Raw genomic sequence first — 17,745 nt, 5'->3', positions numbered from 1 at the left:
GTAGACATCGTGGGCACGCTGAGGCCCGACGAGAAGGCCATCATGACCTATGTTTCCTGCTTCTATCACGCCTTCTCTGGCGCCCAGAAGGTGAGCACCGCCACTACGCAACCTTTAACCCCTAACCTCTGTGACACCAGCCAGGGTCACTGGCAATGTCACACTGGCCAAGGATGCTCACTGACGCTTTGGGCTCACACTACACTTCTACGAAACAACAAAACCGCTCCTCCTTACTCTAAATTCCCTGTTCCGACTCTTCCCCTGTTGATTGATCATTAGCAGTGTTTCCCATAGCTACAGTTACGGCGTTACTCTAACTAACCAGTTATGAAGTGACTGAAATAAGCTTCAACTGATCTGTGGGAAGCGCTGCTAACGACGGTTCAAATGTTAATACTGAAACTGTTTCCATGTGTATAATGTGTGTTTATGTGGAGACTACTCCATAGTGTGTTAAAGTTCCAAGGCGTAATACATTTTCTTACTGTTTCTTTATTTCAGTGCTTTAACTTTAAGTCCCTAAACACACCAGCTGATGTGGACAAAAGCGGTACAGAACCAGACTGAATGCTCCCATTGTATAGGAGAAGCATGTAGCTTTTTGAGGCCACAGTGTGAAGTTGGCGCACACAGTACATGGAACTAACCATTGTCAGCTGTAGCATGCTGCGTTAGCGTATACCCTTACTACTGTACAGCCATCCAACGGATTTGCGTATGTGCACGGTGTTTAAATACAGTGCAAGTCACGGCTAGTGTGTGGTTTTTGTGTGTTCACTCAGTTTACGGAGATGTTCGTAGCTGAAATGACATCTTCCACTCCGTCTAGTTAAAAGTAAGGCCAGCACATGGTGGACCTTCAGTTTGAGCTTGCACTGCATTTGTCTTTGTCTTCGACTGGTAGACAGCTGATCTGAATTGTACGTTTGACCCCACTCTGGTAAAAGCTACACACATTTGTGCACATGCTCCTTGGCGTTGGCGACCTAATCCATAACAAGCAACCTTTTGTATTTGCACTGCTGACGATTCTCATCTGTGATAGGCTGAGACTGCAGCCAATAGGATCTGCAAGGTGCTGGCTGTCAACCAGGAGAATGAGCACCTGATGGAGGACTACGAGAAGCTGGCCAGTGACGTGAGTAGTACACCACTGTCTGTACCTCCCTCCCTCCCTCCTCACCACACGACTGTCTGTACCTCCCTCCTCACCACACCACTGTCTGTACCTCCCTCCCTCCCTCCTCACCACACCACTGTCTGTACCTCCCTCACTCCCTCCTCACCACACCACTGTCTGTACCTCCCTCCCTCCCTCCTCACCACACCACTGTCTGTCACCTCCCTCCCTCCCTCCTCACCACACCACTGTCTGTGACCTCCCTCACTCCCTCCTCACCACACCACTGTCTGTCTTACCTCCCTCACTCCCTCCTCACCACACCACTGTCTGTCTGTACCTCCCTCCCTCCCTCCTCACCACACCACTGTCTGTTGACCTCCCTCACTCCCTCCTCACCACACCACTGTCTGTGTACCTCCCTCCCTCCCTCCTCACCACACCACTGTCTGTACCTCCCTCCCTCCCTCCTCACCACACCACTGTCTGTACCTCCCTCCCTCCCTCCTCACCACACCACTGTCTGTACCTCCCTCCCTCCCTCCTCACCACACCACTGTCTGTACCTCCCTCCCTCCCTCCTCACCACACCACTGTCTGTACCTCCCTCCCTCCCTCCTCACCACACCACTGTCTGTACCTCCCTCCCTCCCTCCTCACCACACCACTGTCTGTCTGTACCTCCCTCCCTCCCTCCTCACCACACCACTGTCTGTCTGTACCTCCCTCCCTCCCTCCTCACCACACCACTGTCTGTCTGTACCTCCCTCCCTCCCTCCTCACCACACCACTGTCTGTCTGTACCTCCCTCCCTCCCTCCTCACCACACCACTGTCTGTCTGTACCTCCCTCCCTCCCTCCTCACCACACCACTGTCTGTCTGTACCTCCCTCCCTCCCTCCCTCCTCACCACACCACTGTCTGTCTGTACCTCCCTCCCTCCCTCCCTCCTCACCACACCACTGTCTGTCTGTACCTCCCTCCCTCCTCACCACACCACTGTCTGTCTGTACCTCCCTCCCTCCTCACCACACCACTGTCTGTCTGTACCTCCCTCCCTCCTCACCACACCACTGTCTGTCTGTACCTCCCTCCCTCCTCACCACACCACTGTCTGTCTGTACCTCCCTCCCTCCTCACCACACCACTGTCTGTCTGTACCTCCCTCCCTCCTCACCACACCACTGTCTGTCTGTACCTCCCTCCCTCCTCACCACACCACTGTCTGTCTGTACCTCCCTCCCTCCTCACCACACCACTGTCTGTCTGTACCTCCCTCCCTCCTCACCACACCACTGTCTGTCTGTACCTCCCTCCCTCCTCACCACACCACTGTCTGTCTGTACCTCCCTCCCTCCCTCCCTCCTCCACTGTCTGTCTGTACCTCCCTCCCTCCCTCCCTCCTCCACTGTCTGTCTGTACCTCCCTCCCTCCCTCCCTCCTCCACTGTCTGTCTGTACCTCCCTCCCTCCCTCCCTCCTCCACTGTCTGTCTGTACCTCCCTCCCTCCCTCCCTCCTCCACTGTCTGTCTGTACCTCCCTCCCTCCCTCCCTCCTCACCACACCACTGTCTGTCTGTCTGTACCTCCCTCCCTCCCTCCCTCCTCACCACACCACTGTCTGTCTGTCTGTACCTCCCTCCCTCCCTCCCTCCTCACCACACCACTGTCTGTCTGTCTGTACCTCCCTCCCTCCCTCCCTCCTCACCACACCACTGTCTGTCTGTCTGTACCTCCCTCCCTCCCTCCCTCCTCACCACACCACTCTGTCTGTCTGTACCTCCCTCCCTCCTCACCACACCACTGTCTGTCTGTACCTCCCTCCCTCCTCACCACACCACTCTGTCTGTCTGTACCTCCCTCCCTCCCTCCCTCCTCACCACACCACTGTCTGTCTGTCTGTACCTCCCTCCCTCCTCACCACACGTCTACTCTCTGTCAGTGAGAAATGTTGCTGTGTCCCTCTGATGGGCTGTCCATGTTTCCTCGCTCCTCTAGTAACTTCCATAGGTGTTATTTCCTCTCATCACCTCCAAATAGGCAATTTCTCCACTAAACTTCCCTTTTACCTTGTGCAGTTTTATTCATATCTCCCATAAAACATCTGCCCTCCTTTCTCTCACACTTCTCTCTGTTATTTGTATCACTCCATCCCCCTCTCCTCCTCTGCCCTAGCTGTTGGAGTGGATCCGCCGGACCATCCCGTGGCTGGAGAACCGGGCTCCAGAGAAGACCATGGCCGAGATGCAGCAGAAGCTGGAGGACTTCCGGGGCTACCGCCGCGTCCACAAGCCCCCCAAGGTGCAGGAGAAGTGTCAGCTAGAGATCAACTTCAACACCCTGCAGACCAAGCTGAGGCTGAGCAACAGGCCCGCCTTCATGCCCTCCGAGGGACGCATGGTGTCGGTGAGTGGGATTGGCCATGGACACAGAGACTGTTTAAACATGTAGAGCAGTTGTACCAATGATGCCATCCAAACCCTTCTGTATCATTTCACTATCATTATTCTTTAGATCATTATAATAGTTCACGTTATTGTCCCACAATGGGAAATTGGCTTGCGACATTTTAAAAAGACATGACAACATGACTTATAACAGCAAATACATCTATAAACAAATTGCACTAGCGAGAGTCATGCTGTTATACAGTGTAGTGTTCTTTCTGCTGTATGGTGGATCGGTGTCCTCTCCCTGGCTACAGGATATCAACGGGTCATGGCACAACCTGGAGGGGGCTGAGAAGGGCTACGAGGAGTGGATGCTCAACGAGATCCGTCGCTTGGAGAGACTGGACCACCTGGCAGAGAAGTTTCGTCAGAAAGCCACCATCCACGAGTCCTGGACCGATGGTATGGAGACACTAGTTACTGTACAGACTACACTGTCCCTTTCCCTCACCTTAGGGTTGCAAAATTCCAGTGACTTTCACAGATTTTCCAGAACTCGTTTCTGGAGGATTCTGGATTTCCTGCTTGTTCCCTGCTGATTCTGCGAATCTTCCAACTGGGATTTCTGGAAAACTTTGGAATTTGGGGAAAGTTACTGGAATTTTGCAACCGTACTCTACCTAGACACCTAGATTCCCCCGCTTCCTATAGATCTCAAAGAACTAGGTGAAGTTTTACCATATTGATAATATATTGAAGAAGTAAGGGTTTTGAGTGAGTTGGTTTGGATATCTTGAGGCTTACTGTCTTTAACCCCCCCCCCTTCCTTCCCCAGGTAAGGAGGCCATGCTGACCCAGAAGGACTATGAGACAGCCAGCCTGTCGGAGGTCAAGGCTCTGCTGAGGAAACATGAGGCGTTTGAGTCTGACCTGGCCGCCCACCAGGACCGCGTGGAGCAGATCGCTGCCATCGCACAGGAACTCAAGTAAGAGCGGGAGGGATTTGAGGAGTCTATGGAGGGATGGAGTAAATCAGATGGAGGGGTGAAAGAGGATGGGATATCGTGGAAGGAAGAGATGAATGGAGAAATAATCCAGGAGAATACAAGGATGGAGATTGTGGTCAGGTTGATTAGGACTCATGTGTAAAGATAATAATTCCACGTATGTGTTCCCCGTGCCTCAGTGAGCTGGACTACTACGACTCTCCTAGTGTGAATGCCCGCTGTCAGAAGATCTGTGAGCAGTGGGACGCCCTGGGGTCTCTCACCCAGAGCCGCAGGGAGTCTCTGGAGGTACGCCCCCGCCCAGCCACCTTTCACACACATACTCATACATGACATGCTTCTAAGGTCATGACAAGGACACGTTTACACTGCAAAAATGTGTAGACACACACACACACAGACTTTCTACCAGGGTTCCCTTACCCCACTTCTGTGTCTCATGTTCAATCCCTGTCACATAGATTCTAGTGTTCCCAGCAGGCACCTGACCCCAGTCTCTCCCCCCACAGAGGACAGAGAAGCAGCTGGAGTCCATTGACGAGCTGTACCTGGAGTACGCCAAGAGGGCAGCACCCTTCAACAACTGGATGGAGGGGGCCATGGAGGACCTGCAGGACATGTTCATCGTTCACAACATCGAAGAGATCCAGGTAAAAGACTAGTTACACTCATCACCAACCGTTTACTGCTTTACGTCCCCAGAGGGTCTCCACTATCACAATGTATCATCATGACCTGGGCTGTTAACAGTAGGTTGTCAATGTGAAGGTGTCATTTAGTCTCGCACTGGGTAACCAACGTTTAGAATGACTGGAAATCGACCGGGTACAGTAGCAACTACTACTGTACCTGTGGGCTTCCAGTCATTGCGCTAATGCTACTTAGCTTTGGCTTGTGAAAATACTGGTAACGTATGGCATCCACGGGTTCGTCTGACTGATATGGGTACATGCTGATCTCTCTTTTCATCTGCCCATTCCCTCTGTCCACCTCATTTCCCATCCTTCTCCTTCGTTTACATCTCCCTCTCATTTCCCTTTCCTCTCTTACAGGGCCTAATCACAGCCCATGAGCAGTTTAAGTCTACCCTCCCAGAGGCCAACAAGGAGCGGGAGGCCATCCAGGCCATTCAGGCCGAGGTGCAGAAGATTGCCCAGTACAACGGCATCAAGCTGAGCGGGGGCAACCCCTACACCACCATCACACCCAAGAGTATCGACGACAAGTGGCACAAGGTGTGTGTGTGTGCGTGTTCAATGTGTACCTGTATGTTCATATGCTCTGCGATGTGTGCTTTTGCCAGTTTTAATTGAATCAAAATCTTATCTCTTTCTCTCTCTCATATATATCTCATTATTTCGGTTTCCTTGTGGTAGTTAATAACCAACCTAAAACAGGCTCCTGAGTGAGCCTCAGCCTTGTGGCATTGCTGCTACTATAGGAATGTGTGTGCTGTGCTGACTGGCGCCCCCATCTGGTGTGTTTGTAGGTGGAACAGCTGGTGCCCCAGCGTGACCGGGCCCTGCAGGAGGAGCTGGCCAAGCAGCAGTCTAACGACCACCTGCGCCGCAAGTTTGCCACCCAGGCCAACATCGTCGGGCCCTGGATACAGACCAAAATGGAGGTACAGTAAAGGCACCCTAACCCATACTACATAAGACTGACCCAGCCCTCTTAGTCCTTAGCTCTGTTGTCTCTGTGCCTCCTGGGTCGTGTTCATAATGGCAGTCAACAGAAAATGTTTTAAAATGTTTTGTAAGGAAAACTAAATTGAACATCCAGGTTGACCCTTACTGTTTTCTTCCGTTTGGTGCCTAGTGAATACACGCCGGCCCTGGCCTTTTGGTGATCTAATCCGTGAATATTTGTGTTTGCGTGTGTACAGGAGATTGGGCGGATATCCATTGAGATGAATGGAACTCTGGAGGACCAGCTGGTGAACCTGAGAGAGTATGAGCAGAGCATCATCGAGTACAAGCCCAACATCGACCAGCTGGAGGGAGACCATCAGCTCATCCAGGAGGCCCTCATCTTTGACAACAAATACACCGCCTACACCATGGAGGTAGCTACACAAAACACTTTTCTCTGCAGCCCAAATGGCCCCCTATTCCCTTTATAGTGTGCTACTTTTGACTAGGGCTGGTACTGAAAGTAGTGCACTATGTAGGGAGTAGGGGCCATTTGGGATGTTACCCTGCTCTGCACTATCTGTTGGTTCTTTTTCTGTCTGATATAGGTCACTATTGTTCACCATTATTAGCTGATTTTCATCATCTGTTCTATTTAATTTTTTTAGTGACCTGTTTATTTTACCAGGTGGGTCAGTTGAGAACAGATTCTTATTTACAATGACAGCCTGGAGGTTTTTTCTTTCCTCTATTAGATCTATGTTTGTCCATTACACTTGTTACTATCTCTCCTCCTTACTCAATACTGTTTCTTCTGCATGTGGTTAACCTTCAACATATATTCTCTCCATCTTTCCCTGCATCCCAGCACCTGCGGGTGGGCTGGGAGCAGCTCCTCACCACCATCGCCCGCACCATCAACGAGATCGAGAACCAGATCCTGACCCGCGACGCCAAGGGCATCAGCCAGGAGCAGCTGCATGAGTACCGCACTTCCTTCAACCACTTTGACAAGGTCAGGGGTCAACATGCGAGAGGGAACAGGAGGGCTTCTTTTTGTATAAAATAACATTTAAAAAAATGTCTGGGAGAAGGCTGTTATTGCCCACCAGCTTTTGCAGTTGAGTGTCTTACTCGAAGAGGGGTTTACTCTTAACTCATGTATGTGCAGATTCTTAAGTCTTATGCATAGTACTTAAGTCCCCCCTCTTATTTCAGAAGGGAAACTCCGGTGGGAGTAAGACATGGACTAGACTTGTGAGGATTAACCTGTTTGTTGACATTCACAGGTGGAACTAGTATTGTTTCACCATTGGTTGGAGAGGGCTGGGGCTGTGTAGAGTGGGGCTGTGTAGAGTGGGGCTGTGTAGAGTGGGGCTGTGTAGAGTGGGGCTGTGTAGAGTGGGGCTGTGTAGAGTGGGGCTGTGTAGAGTGGGGCTGTGTAGAGTGGGGCTGTGTAGAGTGGGGCTGTGTAGAGTGGGGCTGTGTAGAGTGGGGCTGTGTAGAGTGGGGCTGTGTAGAGTGGGGCTGTGTAGAGTGGGGCTGTGTAGAGTGGGGCTGTGTAGAGTGGGGCTGTGTAGAGTAGAGTGGGGCTGTGTAGAGTAGAGTGGGGCTGTGTAGAGTGGAGTGGGGCTGTGTAGAGTGGAGTGGGGCTGTGTAGAGTGGAGTGGGGCTGTGTAGAGTAGAGTGGGGCTGTGTAGAGTGGGGCTGGGGCTGTGTAGAGTAGAGTGGGGCTGTGTAGAGTGGGGCTGGGGCTGTGTAGAGTAGGGCTGTCTGCACTGAGGGGGAGGGGGGGTGTAACCCCTGAATTCACCTCACACATTCCACAACACCATATCTCATCACTTCACCTCAGTCTTTATGCATTCCGTGTTTGGTTCAGCATCAAGACACATCCTGCGTCCCAAATGAGACCTTATTCCCTTTATAGTGCAGTGCTTTGACCAGGGCCCATATGGCTGTTACTCTGAGGTCCAGAGCCTGCTGGTTTTCTGTTCTACCTGAGAATTAATACACACACCTGGTGTCCCAGGTCTAAATCAGTCCCTGATTACAGGGGAATATTATTATTATTATTATTATTATTATTATTTAAAGCAGTGGAATTGCCTTCAGAGGTGAATATCAGGGTTCTAGGGAATAGAGTGCCATTTGGAACACAGCTGTCCTGTCACTAGCACTATGGTGATCTTCCAGGACTTGTTATTTACATAAAGGTGTGTGTACAGACAGACAGAGGGTTAAACAGTACTTGTGTATCGCGGACGTGTTCCTAAGCACTTACAGAACATTGCCTTCACTCTCCTTTGGAGACGCTGGCCCCTCATGGTCACTGGTGTGCCTGTCATTGTGTCTAGCATCACAGATGTGTTTCCCCCATAAGGTGTTGTCATTGTTTAACATCGAACATCCGTTTGTCTGTCTGTCCATCACCCTCATCTTGCATGTCATGATCCCATCACCTGACCACTCCCACCTGGCATCCTGTTGTGCTTGGTCCATCCTGGTGTCTGTCATCGCGGTGTGCGCTGTAATTGGCTGGTGGTGACCTCACAGGACCACAGCGGGGCCCTGATGGCAGAGGAGTTCAAGGCGTGCCTGATCAGCCTGGGCTACGACGTGGAGAATAACAAAGCGGTAAGGAGCACAGATAAGCTGGGTTGGGAGCGGAGGAGAGAGGGGCTGCTGTTACCCGTCTAACCTGCTGGGGCCGCTCTCTTCCTGGCTCTTTCCTTGCCTGTGCTGTCATTCACCCTCATTTCACCCACTAGCCTCAGCTCCGACACTGCTGTTTTGTTTACCTTGATTTGACTCGTTTCTCTTATAACGTTGTTTTTTTATTTTCTTTTTTCACTCCCCTCACATTACTCACCTCTGCACCTCCCCTCCTTTGTTCCTCCTCTTCCCATGCATCTATCTGCTCATGTCTTCCTCCTCACTTCATTTTCTGTCCTCTTCGAATTCACACTCTATTGCTCTTCTTTTCCTTCCATATCTGTTCCTCCTCCTCTCCATCTCTCGGTCCCTGAGAACAGAAGCGCACAGGGCAGATGGACATGGACAATTACCGCGCTCTGCTCGTTGCGACTGGAAACAGCCTGGTACTGCCTGCCGCTTCTCTCTGCTCTCTTTCTCTCTCTCTCTCCTTTCAATCTTTTCTCCCTCTGTCTTGAGTTTAGAGTAAGACCCTTACTGTTGTAGCTACTATGACATGGTAAGTTTAATGTGTAGTAACTGTCTCTTGTAACACAATCCCTCTTAACAACCCTTCCCCTAAGCAGATATTAACACAATCTTTATCGTTGAGGCTTGTTGTCAAATTCAACTCAAATTGATGTTAAATGTTTAATTAGTGGTAATATTGCTCAGAGGTTGGTCATTGGTCAATGATGCCCTCGAATTTCCTATTTCTGTCTGGGTTAACTTGTGTTTTTCCTGTGGCGGTGGTTTCCAGGGCGATGCCGAGTTTGCCCGCATCATGGGCATAGTGGACCCCAACAACAGCGGAGCAGTCACCTTCCAGGCCTTCATAGACTTCATGTCCCGGGAGACCACAGACACAGACACAGCTGACCAGGTCATCGCCTCCTTCAAGATCCTGGCTGCAGACAAGGTGGGGGTGGAATGGTATTGTGTGTGTGTGTGTGAGAGATGCAGCTACTTGAGACAGCTGAAGTAGACAAACTATTATTACACAACTATCACTCTGTTATTCACCGTCCCTCCCTCTCCTCCCATCTCTCTCTGTCAGAACTTCATCACTGCTGAGGAACTGAGGCGTGAGCTGCCTCCAGACCAGGCAGAGTACTGCATCGCCCGCATGGCGCCCTACTCGGGCCCCGACGCGAAGCCCGGAGCCCTCGACTACATGTCCTTCTCTACCGCCCTCTACGGGGAGAGTGACCTCTAGGAGCACACCACAGGGGGAGGGATGGGGACGGGATGAGGTTTGGGGTGGAAGGGGGGTACATGGAGGCTTGCCAGGCCCAATGCAGAGCAGACACTCTCCACCCCTGTAGATATAGCCTGCAGTCACTGAGAGCAGTAGGAGGAGAGAAGAGGGGAGTGAGTCTGCAGCCAGTGGATTGATTGGCTCTGTAGAAGAGGGAGGGGCTGCAGGTGGAGAGTCCTGGGAAGTGATTGGTGGACAGCTCTACTGCTCCCTGTAAGTTCTGGTCCTGCAGTGCCCCTGAGTGCAGGTTTTCATCTCAAACTCGTTAGCTGTAACAAGCGGTTAATGAGTGCAACTTTGTTCACAGAACTAGAATCAAATGCACATCATGTTATGGGGTGAAAACAAGCAACCACAGGTGCCCTTCTGGGTCAGAACGGAATGAGGACACTGCTCTGTAGTGCAAGTCCCATCTTCACCCTCTGCCTTGGGGACGGTGTACAAGATATTCTGATTCTTATACAATTTTTTTTGTTTATTTTATCTTGCGGGGGGGGGGGGGGGGTTGCGTATTAGAACACAGAGATATATGAAGGGGGGGCAGGGGGTTGAACAGAGAATAATGACATGTACCCGTACCACATTTTGCTGGATAATTGGAACTTGGATTGCAAACCTCAACTCTTTCCTTTTCCTGTTTGTTTCTTTTCTCCAGCAAATGTGAGTAATTGGGTTCAGTGCTGTACATACTTATTTTTCCAGTACGCAACACAGTCAGAATACTCATCGCAGGCTTGTAGGGCAAAACAAGTGGCATTTTTAAAAGGAAAAACAATAGCAGTTTCACACATTGAGTACCGTAGATAGGTTTGAGTTACTGTGAGTCTCCATTTGGGTAAAGGTTTATTTTTGTTATTTTTTTCAACGGTCAAATATGGAATCCTGTCGGATTGAAGATATGGTGACAATTTAGTTGAAGTATATGTGAGGCCTTTATAGCTTCTATGTGAACATCACTTGACATAAACATGTTGGCATTTATGAAACTTTGCTTTCGTGATATATCACTTTGACATGGAGGCATATAAGATGCTCTTGTTTACCCAATCTATTCATTTATTATAGTTTCATATGAAATAACATCCCCAAGAAGCACAGCATGTCAGGTCATGTAAAGCTTACATGGACAAAGTGAAGGCCCACCACTATCCTCAGTTGAATTGTTTCTATAGGAACACCACTTTAGACAGTTCCCTGAGGAAGTTGGAAACAATGGGAGTACTAAAAATGTGCCTGTTAGTGGCTACAGCCCTGTCTCTCGCTCTTTCATCCCTCCATCTCCTTGTCTGTCTTCTCTCTGCAGCAGAATGGGCAGGGACCCAGTGTAAAGGAGGGCAAAGGGAGGGGGCCAGAGTCTTAATAAACATTCCATTATGTCTTAAATAAAAGGAAATGACTGACTACCAATCTATGCAATCATCTATATCCAATATCAGAGTTCAGAGAGATGGCAGGAATTGATTTGAAGAAATTGACTAAATTAAGTGCAAGATGTTTGTTTTATTTCTTTAATATTTGTAAAGGAGAGGGGTTGAGGAGCTTAGGGGGAAGCAGCCAGAGGGACTGGAGAAAAATAAGACTTGGGCCAAAAGCTTGTACTTTTACATGCCTGGTTAGAAAGCATTGAACTTTGTAATTGTGATTTCTTCATTTTTGTGCTCTTTAATATCAAACCTTATCTGCTGTACTGGAAACTGCAAAACGGCCTTCTGTCTAAAAGTGAATTTCACAAGCACACATAAAGTTTCCTTATAAAATACTACGACTTGGTTGTCTTTTTTCCCCCTTCTCTAGGTCTGCTTCTAAATATATCTACATAGCCTATGTAATACATGTTATTGTTAGTAATATATGATTCTGGACAGTTAATGGGTCTACTCATACTATATATTTTTTAAATAAGCAAATGGTAATTTCCTCCTGGTAGAATAAGTGAATGTCGGCTGCTTGCCCTATGGGCTGCTTAGTCTGCATGGTTATGTCCACGTGAGGGGGACGTAGGACCACCGGTAGTGGTAGCCTAGTAGTAGATAGACCACCAGGAGTAGACTGTTCTTACCTCAGCAAATGGGCCTATTAACGTTTATAAAACACTAGTAGATGTCAATAAAAAGACGATGTTTGCTATAACTACTTTTCATACACTAGCCCACTGTGAACAAGTAGGCCTAAAGTATGGTTCGTTCCCGTTGTGCAGCAGTTGTTGTCGAACAGAAGGGGGCTGGCTACTTGGGGATAAAGCCAATGTAGGGATTTGACAGGGGAGATCTAGATGCTCATATTGTCTGCACTCAAATCCAGGAGGACCGAGAACCACATTTACAATTATAGTGTAGGTTTGAAGACATTTCTCCGTGAACTATTCCTGATTATTCATCACTTGCCACCGGTTTTGCGGAAAAGCGCAATAATATGGGAACTACCCGTTTGTCGTCCCACATGTGAAGAGATCTTCCGCTTACCAACAAAATGCCCTGCTGAAAGTGAAAAGAAAGAATATAAATAGTTGTCCTTTAACCTTGTTTCGCGTTAACGGCTCTACCAAAGGCTGACTTGGCTGGCGATTTGCCAGAGACCGAAGCCGGTTCAACAACTCTAGCGGCGCCACACGCCTGGACTGTGGCAGTGGGACATATGCTGGTGCTCACTTTCACCTGTCGCGTGCTGCTCATCTTGTTGCGTTTAAAATATACAGTTTTGCCCTCACGTTTTATATTACATCTGTGTTCTAGCTGAGTGAAGTAGACTGTAATAGGCATAAAGCAGTGGTTGCCATCTCAAGCAGTGCTGAAACCGTTTTCATTGAGATTGGCTACATCCATGAATTAAGGGCATATACTTGTTTTCTTGAGTCATAGAGCTCTGAGTGATTACCTAAAGTCAGTTTAGTTGTATCTCCTAAATGTTTATGGTCAGTACTAGAGTATGACAAACTGATCCAAGATCAGTGAGTAGGGACCATATCTATAAACCAGTCTATAAAGCCAATGTTCCCTAAAGAGGAGGCAGTTTATGGAGTACACAAACACTGGCCAACTAGCCCTGACCACAGGCCAGAAATTTGCCTCAAGGCAAATATTTACGATGCTTTTTTCACAATTCTTGACTTTTGTCACTGGCCTACTCAAAATACCCCATAATGTCGAAGTGGAATTATGTTTTTAGAAATGTTTACAAATTAATAAAAAATGAAAAGCTGAAATGTCTTGAGTCTAAGTATTCAACCCTTTTGTTATGGCAAGCCTAAATAAGTTCAGGAGTAAACATTTGCTTATCAAGTCACGTAAGTTGCATGGACTCACTCTGCAATAATGGATTTTTGAATGACTACCTCACCTCTGTACCCCCCACACACAATTATCTGTAAGGTACCTCAGTGGAGCAGATCATTTCAAACACAGATTCAAGCGCAAAGACCAGGGGGGGTTTCTAATGCCTCGCAAAGAAGGGCACCTATTGGTAGATGGGTACAAAAAGCAGACACTGAATATCCCTTGAGCATGGTGAAGTTATTAATTACACTTTGGGTTATATATCAATACACTCCGACACTAGAAAAGATACAGGCGTCCTTCCTAACGCAGTTGCTGGAGAGGAAAGAAACAACTCAGGGTTTTCACCAGAGATTAATGGCTGTGATGGAACTGAGGATGGATCAACATTGTAGTTACTCCACAATACTAATCTAAATGACAGAGTGAAAAGAGCCTGTATAGAATAAAAATATTCCAAAACATGCATCCTGTTTGCAATAAGGCACTAAAGTAAAACTGCAAAAAATGTGGCAAAGAAATGAACTTTATGTCCTGAATACAACATGTAATGTTTAGGGCACATCCAACACATCACTGAATACCACACTTCATATTTGGCAGCATCAGGTGGCAGCATCATGTTATGGGTATGCTTGTCATGGTCAAGGACTAGGGAGTTTTGAGGATAAAAAGAAACGGAATAGATTTAAGCTCATTGAAAATCCTAGAGGAAAACTTACTTCAGTCTCCTTTCCAACAGACAGTTGGAGACAAATTCACCTTTCAGCAGGACAGTAACACAAGGCCAAATATACACTGGAGTTGCTTACCAAGACTACATTGAATGTTCCTTAGTGGCCTAGTTACAGGTTTGACTTAAATCGGCTAGAAAATCTATGGCAAGACATGAAAATGGCTGTATAGCAATGGTCAACAACTAACTTGACAAAGCTTGAATAATTTTAAAAAGAGTAATGTGCAAATATTGTACAACCAGATGTGCAAAGCCCTTAGAGACTTATTCAGAAAGACTCTCAGCTGTAATCACTGCAAAAGGTGATTCTGACATGTATTGACTCAGGGGTGTGAATTCTTGTGTAAAGAGGTTATTTCTGTACTTCATTTTCAATAAATTTGCAAAAATGTCTAAAAACATGTTTTCACTTTGTCATTATCTGGTATTGTCTGTAGATGGGTGAGGGGAAAAAACAATTTAATTAATTTTGAATTCAGGCTGTAACACAACAAAATATGGTCAAGGGGTATGAATCCTTTCCGAAGGTACTGTATGTGTTTGAGTGTCAATACAATACATGTGTTTGTGGGTTTCACTGTGTTTGGTTACCATGCCAATTTTGAAATGTGAGAGAAGGTGTACTTGTACACGACTTGGCTGTGAAAGTGCACCTTTTTAGCATGTCAGTGTGTGTGTGTGCAGTGTTTTGTTGTTTGTATTCTGCCTGCCTGCCTGCCTGCCTGCCTGCCTGCCTGCCTGCCTGCCAGCCAGTTCAGTGGTACTGAACACAGTGAACTCCTAGTTAGAAAGCTATCTCCCCTGTCCTCCAGCCACAATGAGGACACTACCTCTATCTCAGAGACCTCCAACATGCACACACATATTCAATGTATATGCTTTTCTCCACAAGGAATTAATCGATGAAATAATGCCCTGATCTAGCAGCACAGGCAGTCCTTTTAGCACCAGTTTTTTTCAATCAAGGAAAATGATGTAAGCAGTGAAATGCACACCATGGCAAATTTGCTGAGCTATGACAGAGTGTGAGGGAGAGCAGGAGACAAAGAGGTATTGAAGATAGAGCCTGGAGGATGGCTGGGGGGGAGGGATGGGTGCTGGGGGGGAGGGATGGGGGCTGGGGGGAAGAGGCCATGGTCCGGGTCCAGGTCTGAGTGGGATTGGGAGAGGGAAGGTCAATGACAAGAGAGGGACCCATGTGTGAGTGCATAGCCTTGCTATTGAGAGAGATCACCATAGGCTGACCTGGCTTTCAAGAGAAGACAGCATAGTTTCCTGTTTCCGGTCACAACTTGCAGACTTGTTTACGCTGCTGTGCGTTTTTGTTGCCTATCTTACTTTGATACCTGACGGTTTTTTACTTTTTCATTACCGTATATTTTTACTTTTTCCCTCACTCAACTTTTTTCATTCAACTTTTTCACCCCGGAGGTTTTATCTGGACATGGTTCGTCAGGACTTCAAACAGCCGAAGCTAAGTAACATTAACATGATGCCTTCTAATTGCAGTCGTTGTACTTATAATATACAGGAGAACGATCGCCTTACGGCAAGGATAGCTGTGCTGCAAGCCCAGCTTCAGACGCGATCGTTAGGCAAGGGTAATTTCAGTGTAGGAAAGGATGAAACAGCGTCTGTGCCACCAGTAAGTACAGATAGTAACGTTAGTATAAACCCCCTCGCATGGTCCCCGCAGCCGGACATCTTTCTCATGGCTTCTGGAGGGAAACGCTGTAGGAATGCTCAACCGGTGTCGCTTATTCAGCCGACAGAAACTTTCAACCGGTTCTCCCCATTAAGCGAGTCGGAGTCGGAGGCCGAGACTTCTCTGGTCTCTACTCCTCCCGTTGTGGGGTCTGAGACGCCGACGGCTCCCACCATTAGCTCTGACAAATTGAAAACCCTAGTCATTGGCGACTCCATTACCCGCAGTATTAGACTTAAAACTAATCATCCAGCGATCATACACTGTTTACCAGGGGGCAGGGCTACCGACGTTAAGGCTAATCTAAAGACGGTGCTGGCTAAAGCTAAAACTGGCGAGTGTAGAGAGTATAGAGATATTGTTATCCACGTCGGCACCAACGATGTTAGGATGAAACAGTCAGAGGTCACCAAGCGCAACATAGCTTCAGCGTGTAAATCAGCTAGAAAGATGTGTCGGCATCGATTAATTGTCTCTGGCCCCCTCCCAGTTAGGGGGAGTGATGAGCTCTACAGCAGAGTCTCACAACTCAATCGCTGGTTGAAAACTGTTTTCTGCCCCTCCCAAAAGATAGAATTTGTAGATAATTGGCCCTCTTTCTGGGACTCACCCACAAACAGGACCAAGCCTGGCCTGTTGAGGAGTGACGGACTCCATCCTAGCTGGAGGGGTGCTCTCATCTTATCTACGAACATAGACAGGGCTCTAACTCCTCTATCTCCACAATGAAATAGGGTGCAGGCCAGGCAGCAGGCTGTTAGCCAGCCTGCCAGCTTAGTGGAGTCTGCCACTAGCACAGTCAGCGTAGTCAGCTCAGCTTTCCCCATTGAGACCGTGTCTGTGCCTCGATCTAGGTTGGGCAAAATTAAAAATGGCGGTGTTCGCTTTAGCAATCTCACTAGTATAAAGACCTCCTCCATTCCTGCCATTATTGAAAGAGATTGTGATACCTCACATCTCAAAATTGGGTTACTTAATGTTAGATCCCTCACTTCCAAGGCAGTTATAGTCAATGAACTAATCACTGATAATAATCTTGATGTGATTGGCCTGACTGAAACATGGCTTAAGCCTGATGAATTTACTGTGTTAAATGAGGCCTCACCCCCTGGTTACATTAGTGACCATACCCCCGTGCATCCGGCAAAGGCGGAGGTGTTGCTAACATTTACGATAGCAAATTTCAATTTACAAAAAAAAACAACAATGACGTTTTCGTCTTTTGAGCTTCTAGTCATGAAATCTATGCAGCCTACTCACTCACTTTTTATAGCTACTGTTTATAGGCCTCCTGGGCCATATGCAGTGTTCCTCACTGAGTTCCCTGAATTCCTATCGGATCTTGTAGTCATAGCAGATAATATTCAAATTTTTGGTGACTTTAACATTCACATGGAAAAGTCCACAGACCCACTCCAAAAGGCTTTCGGAGCCATCATCGACTCAGTGGGTTTTGTCCAACATGTCTCTGGACCTACTCACTGCCACAGTCATACTCTGGACCTAGTTTTGTCCCATGGAATAAATGTTGTGGATCTAAATGTTTTTCCTCATAATCCTGGACTATCGGACCACCATTTTATTACGTTTGCAATTGCAACAAATAATCTGCTCAGACCCCAACCAAAGAGCATTAAAAGTCGTGCTATAAATTCTCAGACAACCCAAAGATTCCTTGATGCCCTTCCAGACTGCCTCTGCCTACCCAAGGACGTCAGAGGACAAAAATCAGTTAACCACCTAACCGAGGAACTCAATTTAACCTTGCGCAATACCCTAGATGCAGTTGCACCCCTAAAAACTAAAAACATCTGTCATAAGAAACTAGCTCCCTGGTATACAGAAAATACACGAGCTCTGAAGCAAGCTTCCAGAAAATTGGAACGGAAATGGCGCCACACCAAACTGGAAGTCTTCCGACTAGCTTGGA

At 47.8% G+C, this 17,745-nt stretch overlaps 1 protein-coding gene across 6 annotated transcripts in view; it reads left to right on the top strand.

The window, feature by feature from the left end:
- LOC106612603 (alpha-actinin-4) overlaps nt 1-11,861 on the top strand; it is a 41,709-nt gene extending 29,848 nt beyond the window's left edge. Inside the window, exons 8-22 of one of the 6 annotated variants that reach the window (XM_014213912.2) lie at nt 5-90; nt 1,049-1,141; nt 3,298-3,528; nt 3,827-3,974; nt 4,348-4,498; nt 4,699-4,807; nt 5,029-5,169; nt 5,572-5,754; nt 6,009-6,143; nt 6,405-6,584; nt 7,019-7,165; nt 8,707-8,787; nt 9,186-9,251; nt 9,605-9,763; nt 9,902-11,861. In XM_014213912.2, coding sequence (XP_014069387.1) covers nt 5-90; nt 1,049-1,141; nt 3,298-3,528; nt 3,827-3,974; nt 4,348-4,498; nt 4,699-4,807; nt 5,029-5,169; nt 5,572-5,754; nt 6,009-6,143; nt 6,405-6,584; nt 7,019-7,165; nt 8,707-8,787; nt 9,186-9,251; nt 9,605-9,763; nt 9,902-10,060 — 2,069 coding nt within the window. In that variant the 3' untranslated portion in view covers nt 10,061-11,861. The remainder of the gene's footprint in view (nt 1-4; nt 91-1,048; nt 1,142-3,297; nt 3,529-3,826; nt 3,975-4,347; nt 4,499-4,698; nt 4,808-5,028; nt 5,170-5,571; nt 5,755-6,008; nt 6,144-6,404; nt 6,585-7,018; nt 7,166-8,706; nt 8,788-9,185; nt 9,252-9,604; nt 9,764-9,901) is intronic. The other 5 variants (XM_014213916.2, XM_014213911.2, XM_014213914.2 and 2 more) reach the window with 5 other exon arrangements.
- The last annotated feature ends 5,884 nt before the right edge of the window (nt 11,862-17,745 follow it).

Source organism: Salmo salar, chromosome ssa09, assembly GCF_905237065.1.
Source record: "Salmo salar chromosome ssa09, Ssal_v3.1, whole genome shotgun sequence".
NCBI lineage: Eukaryota > Metazoa > Chordata > Actinopteri > Salmoniformes > Salmonidae > Salmo > Salmo salar.
The sequence above is the reverse complement of the archived record's forward strand: the minus strand, read 5'-3'. Positions and strand labels throughout refer to the sequence as shown.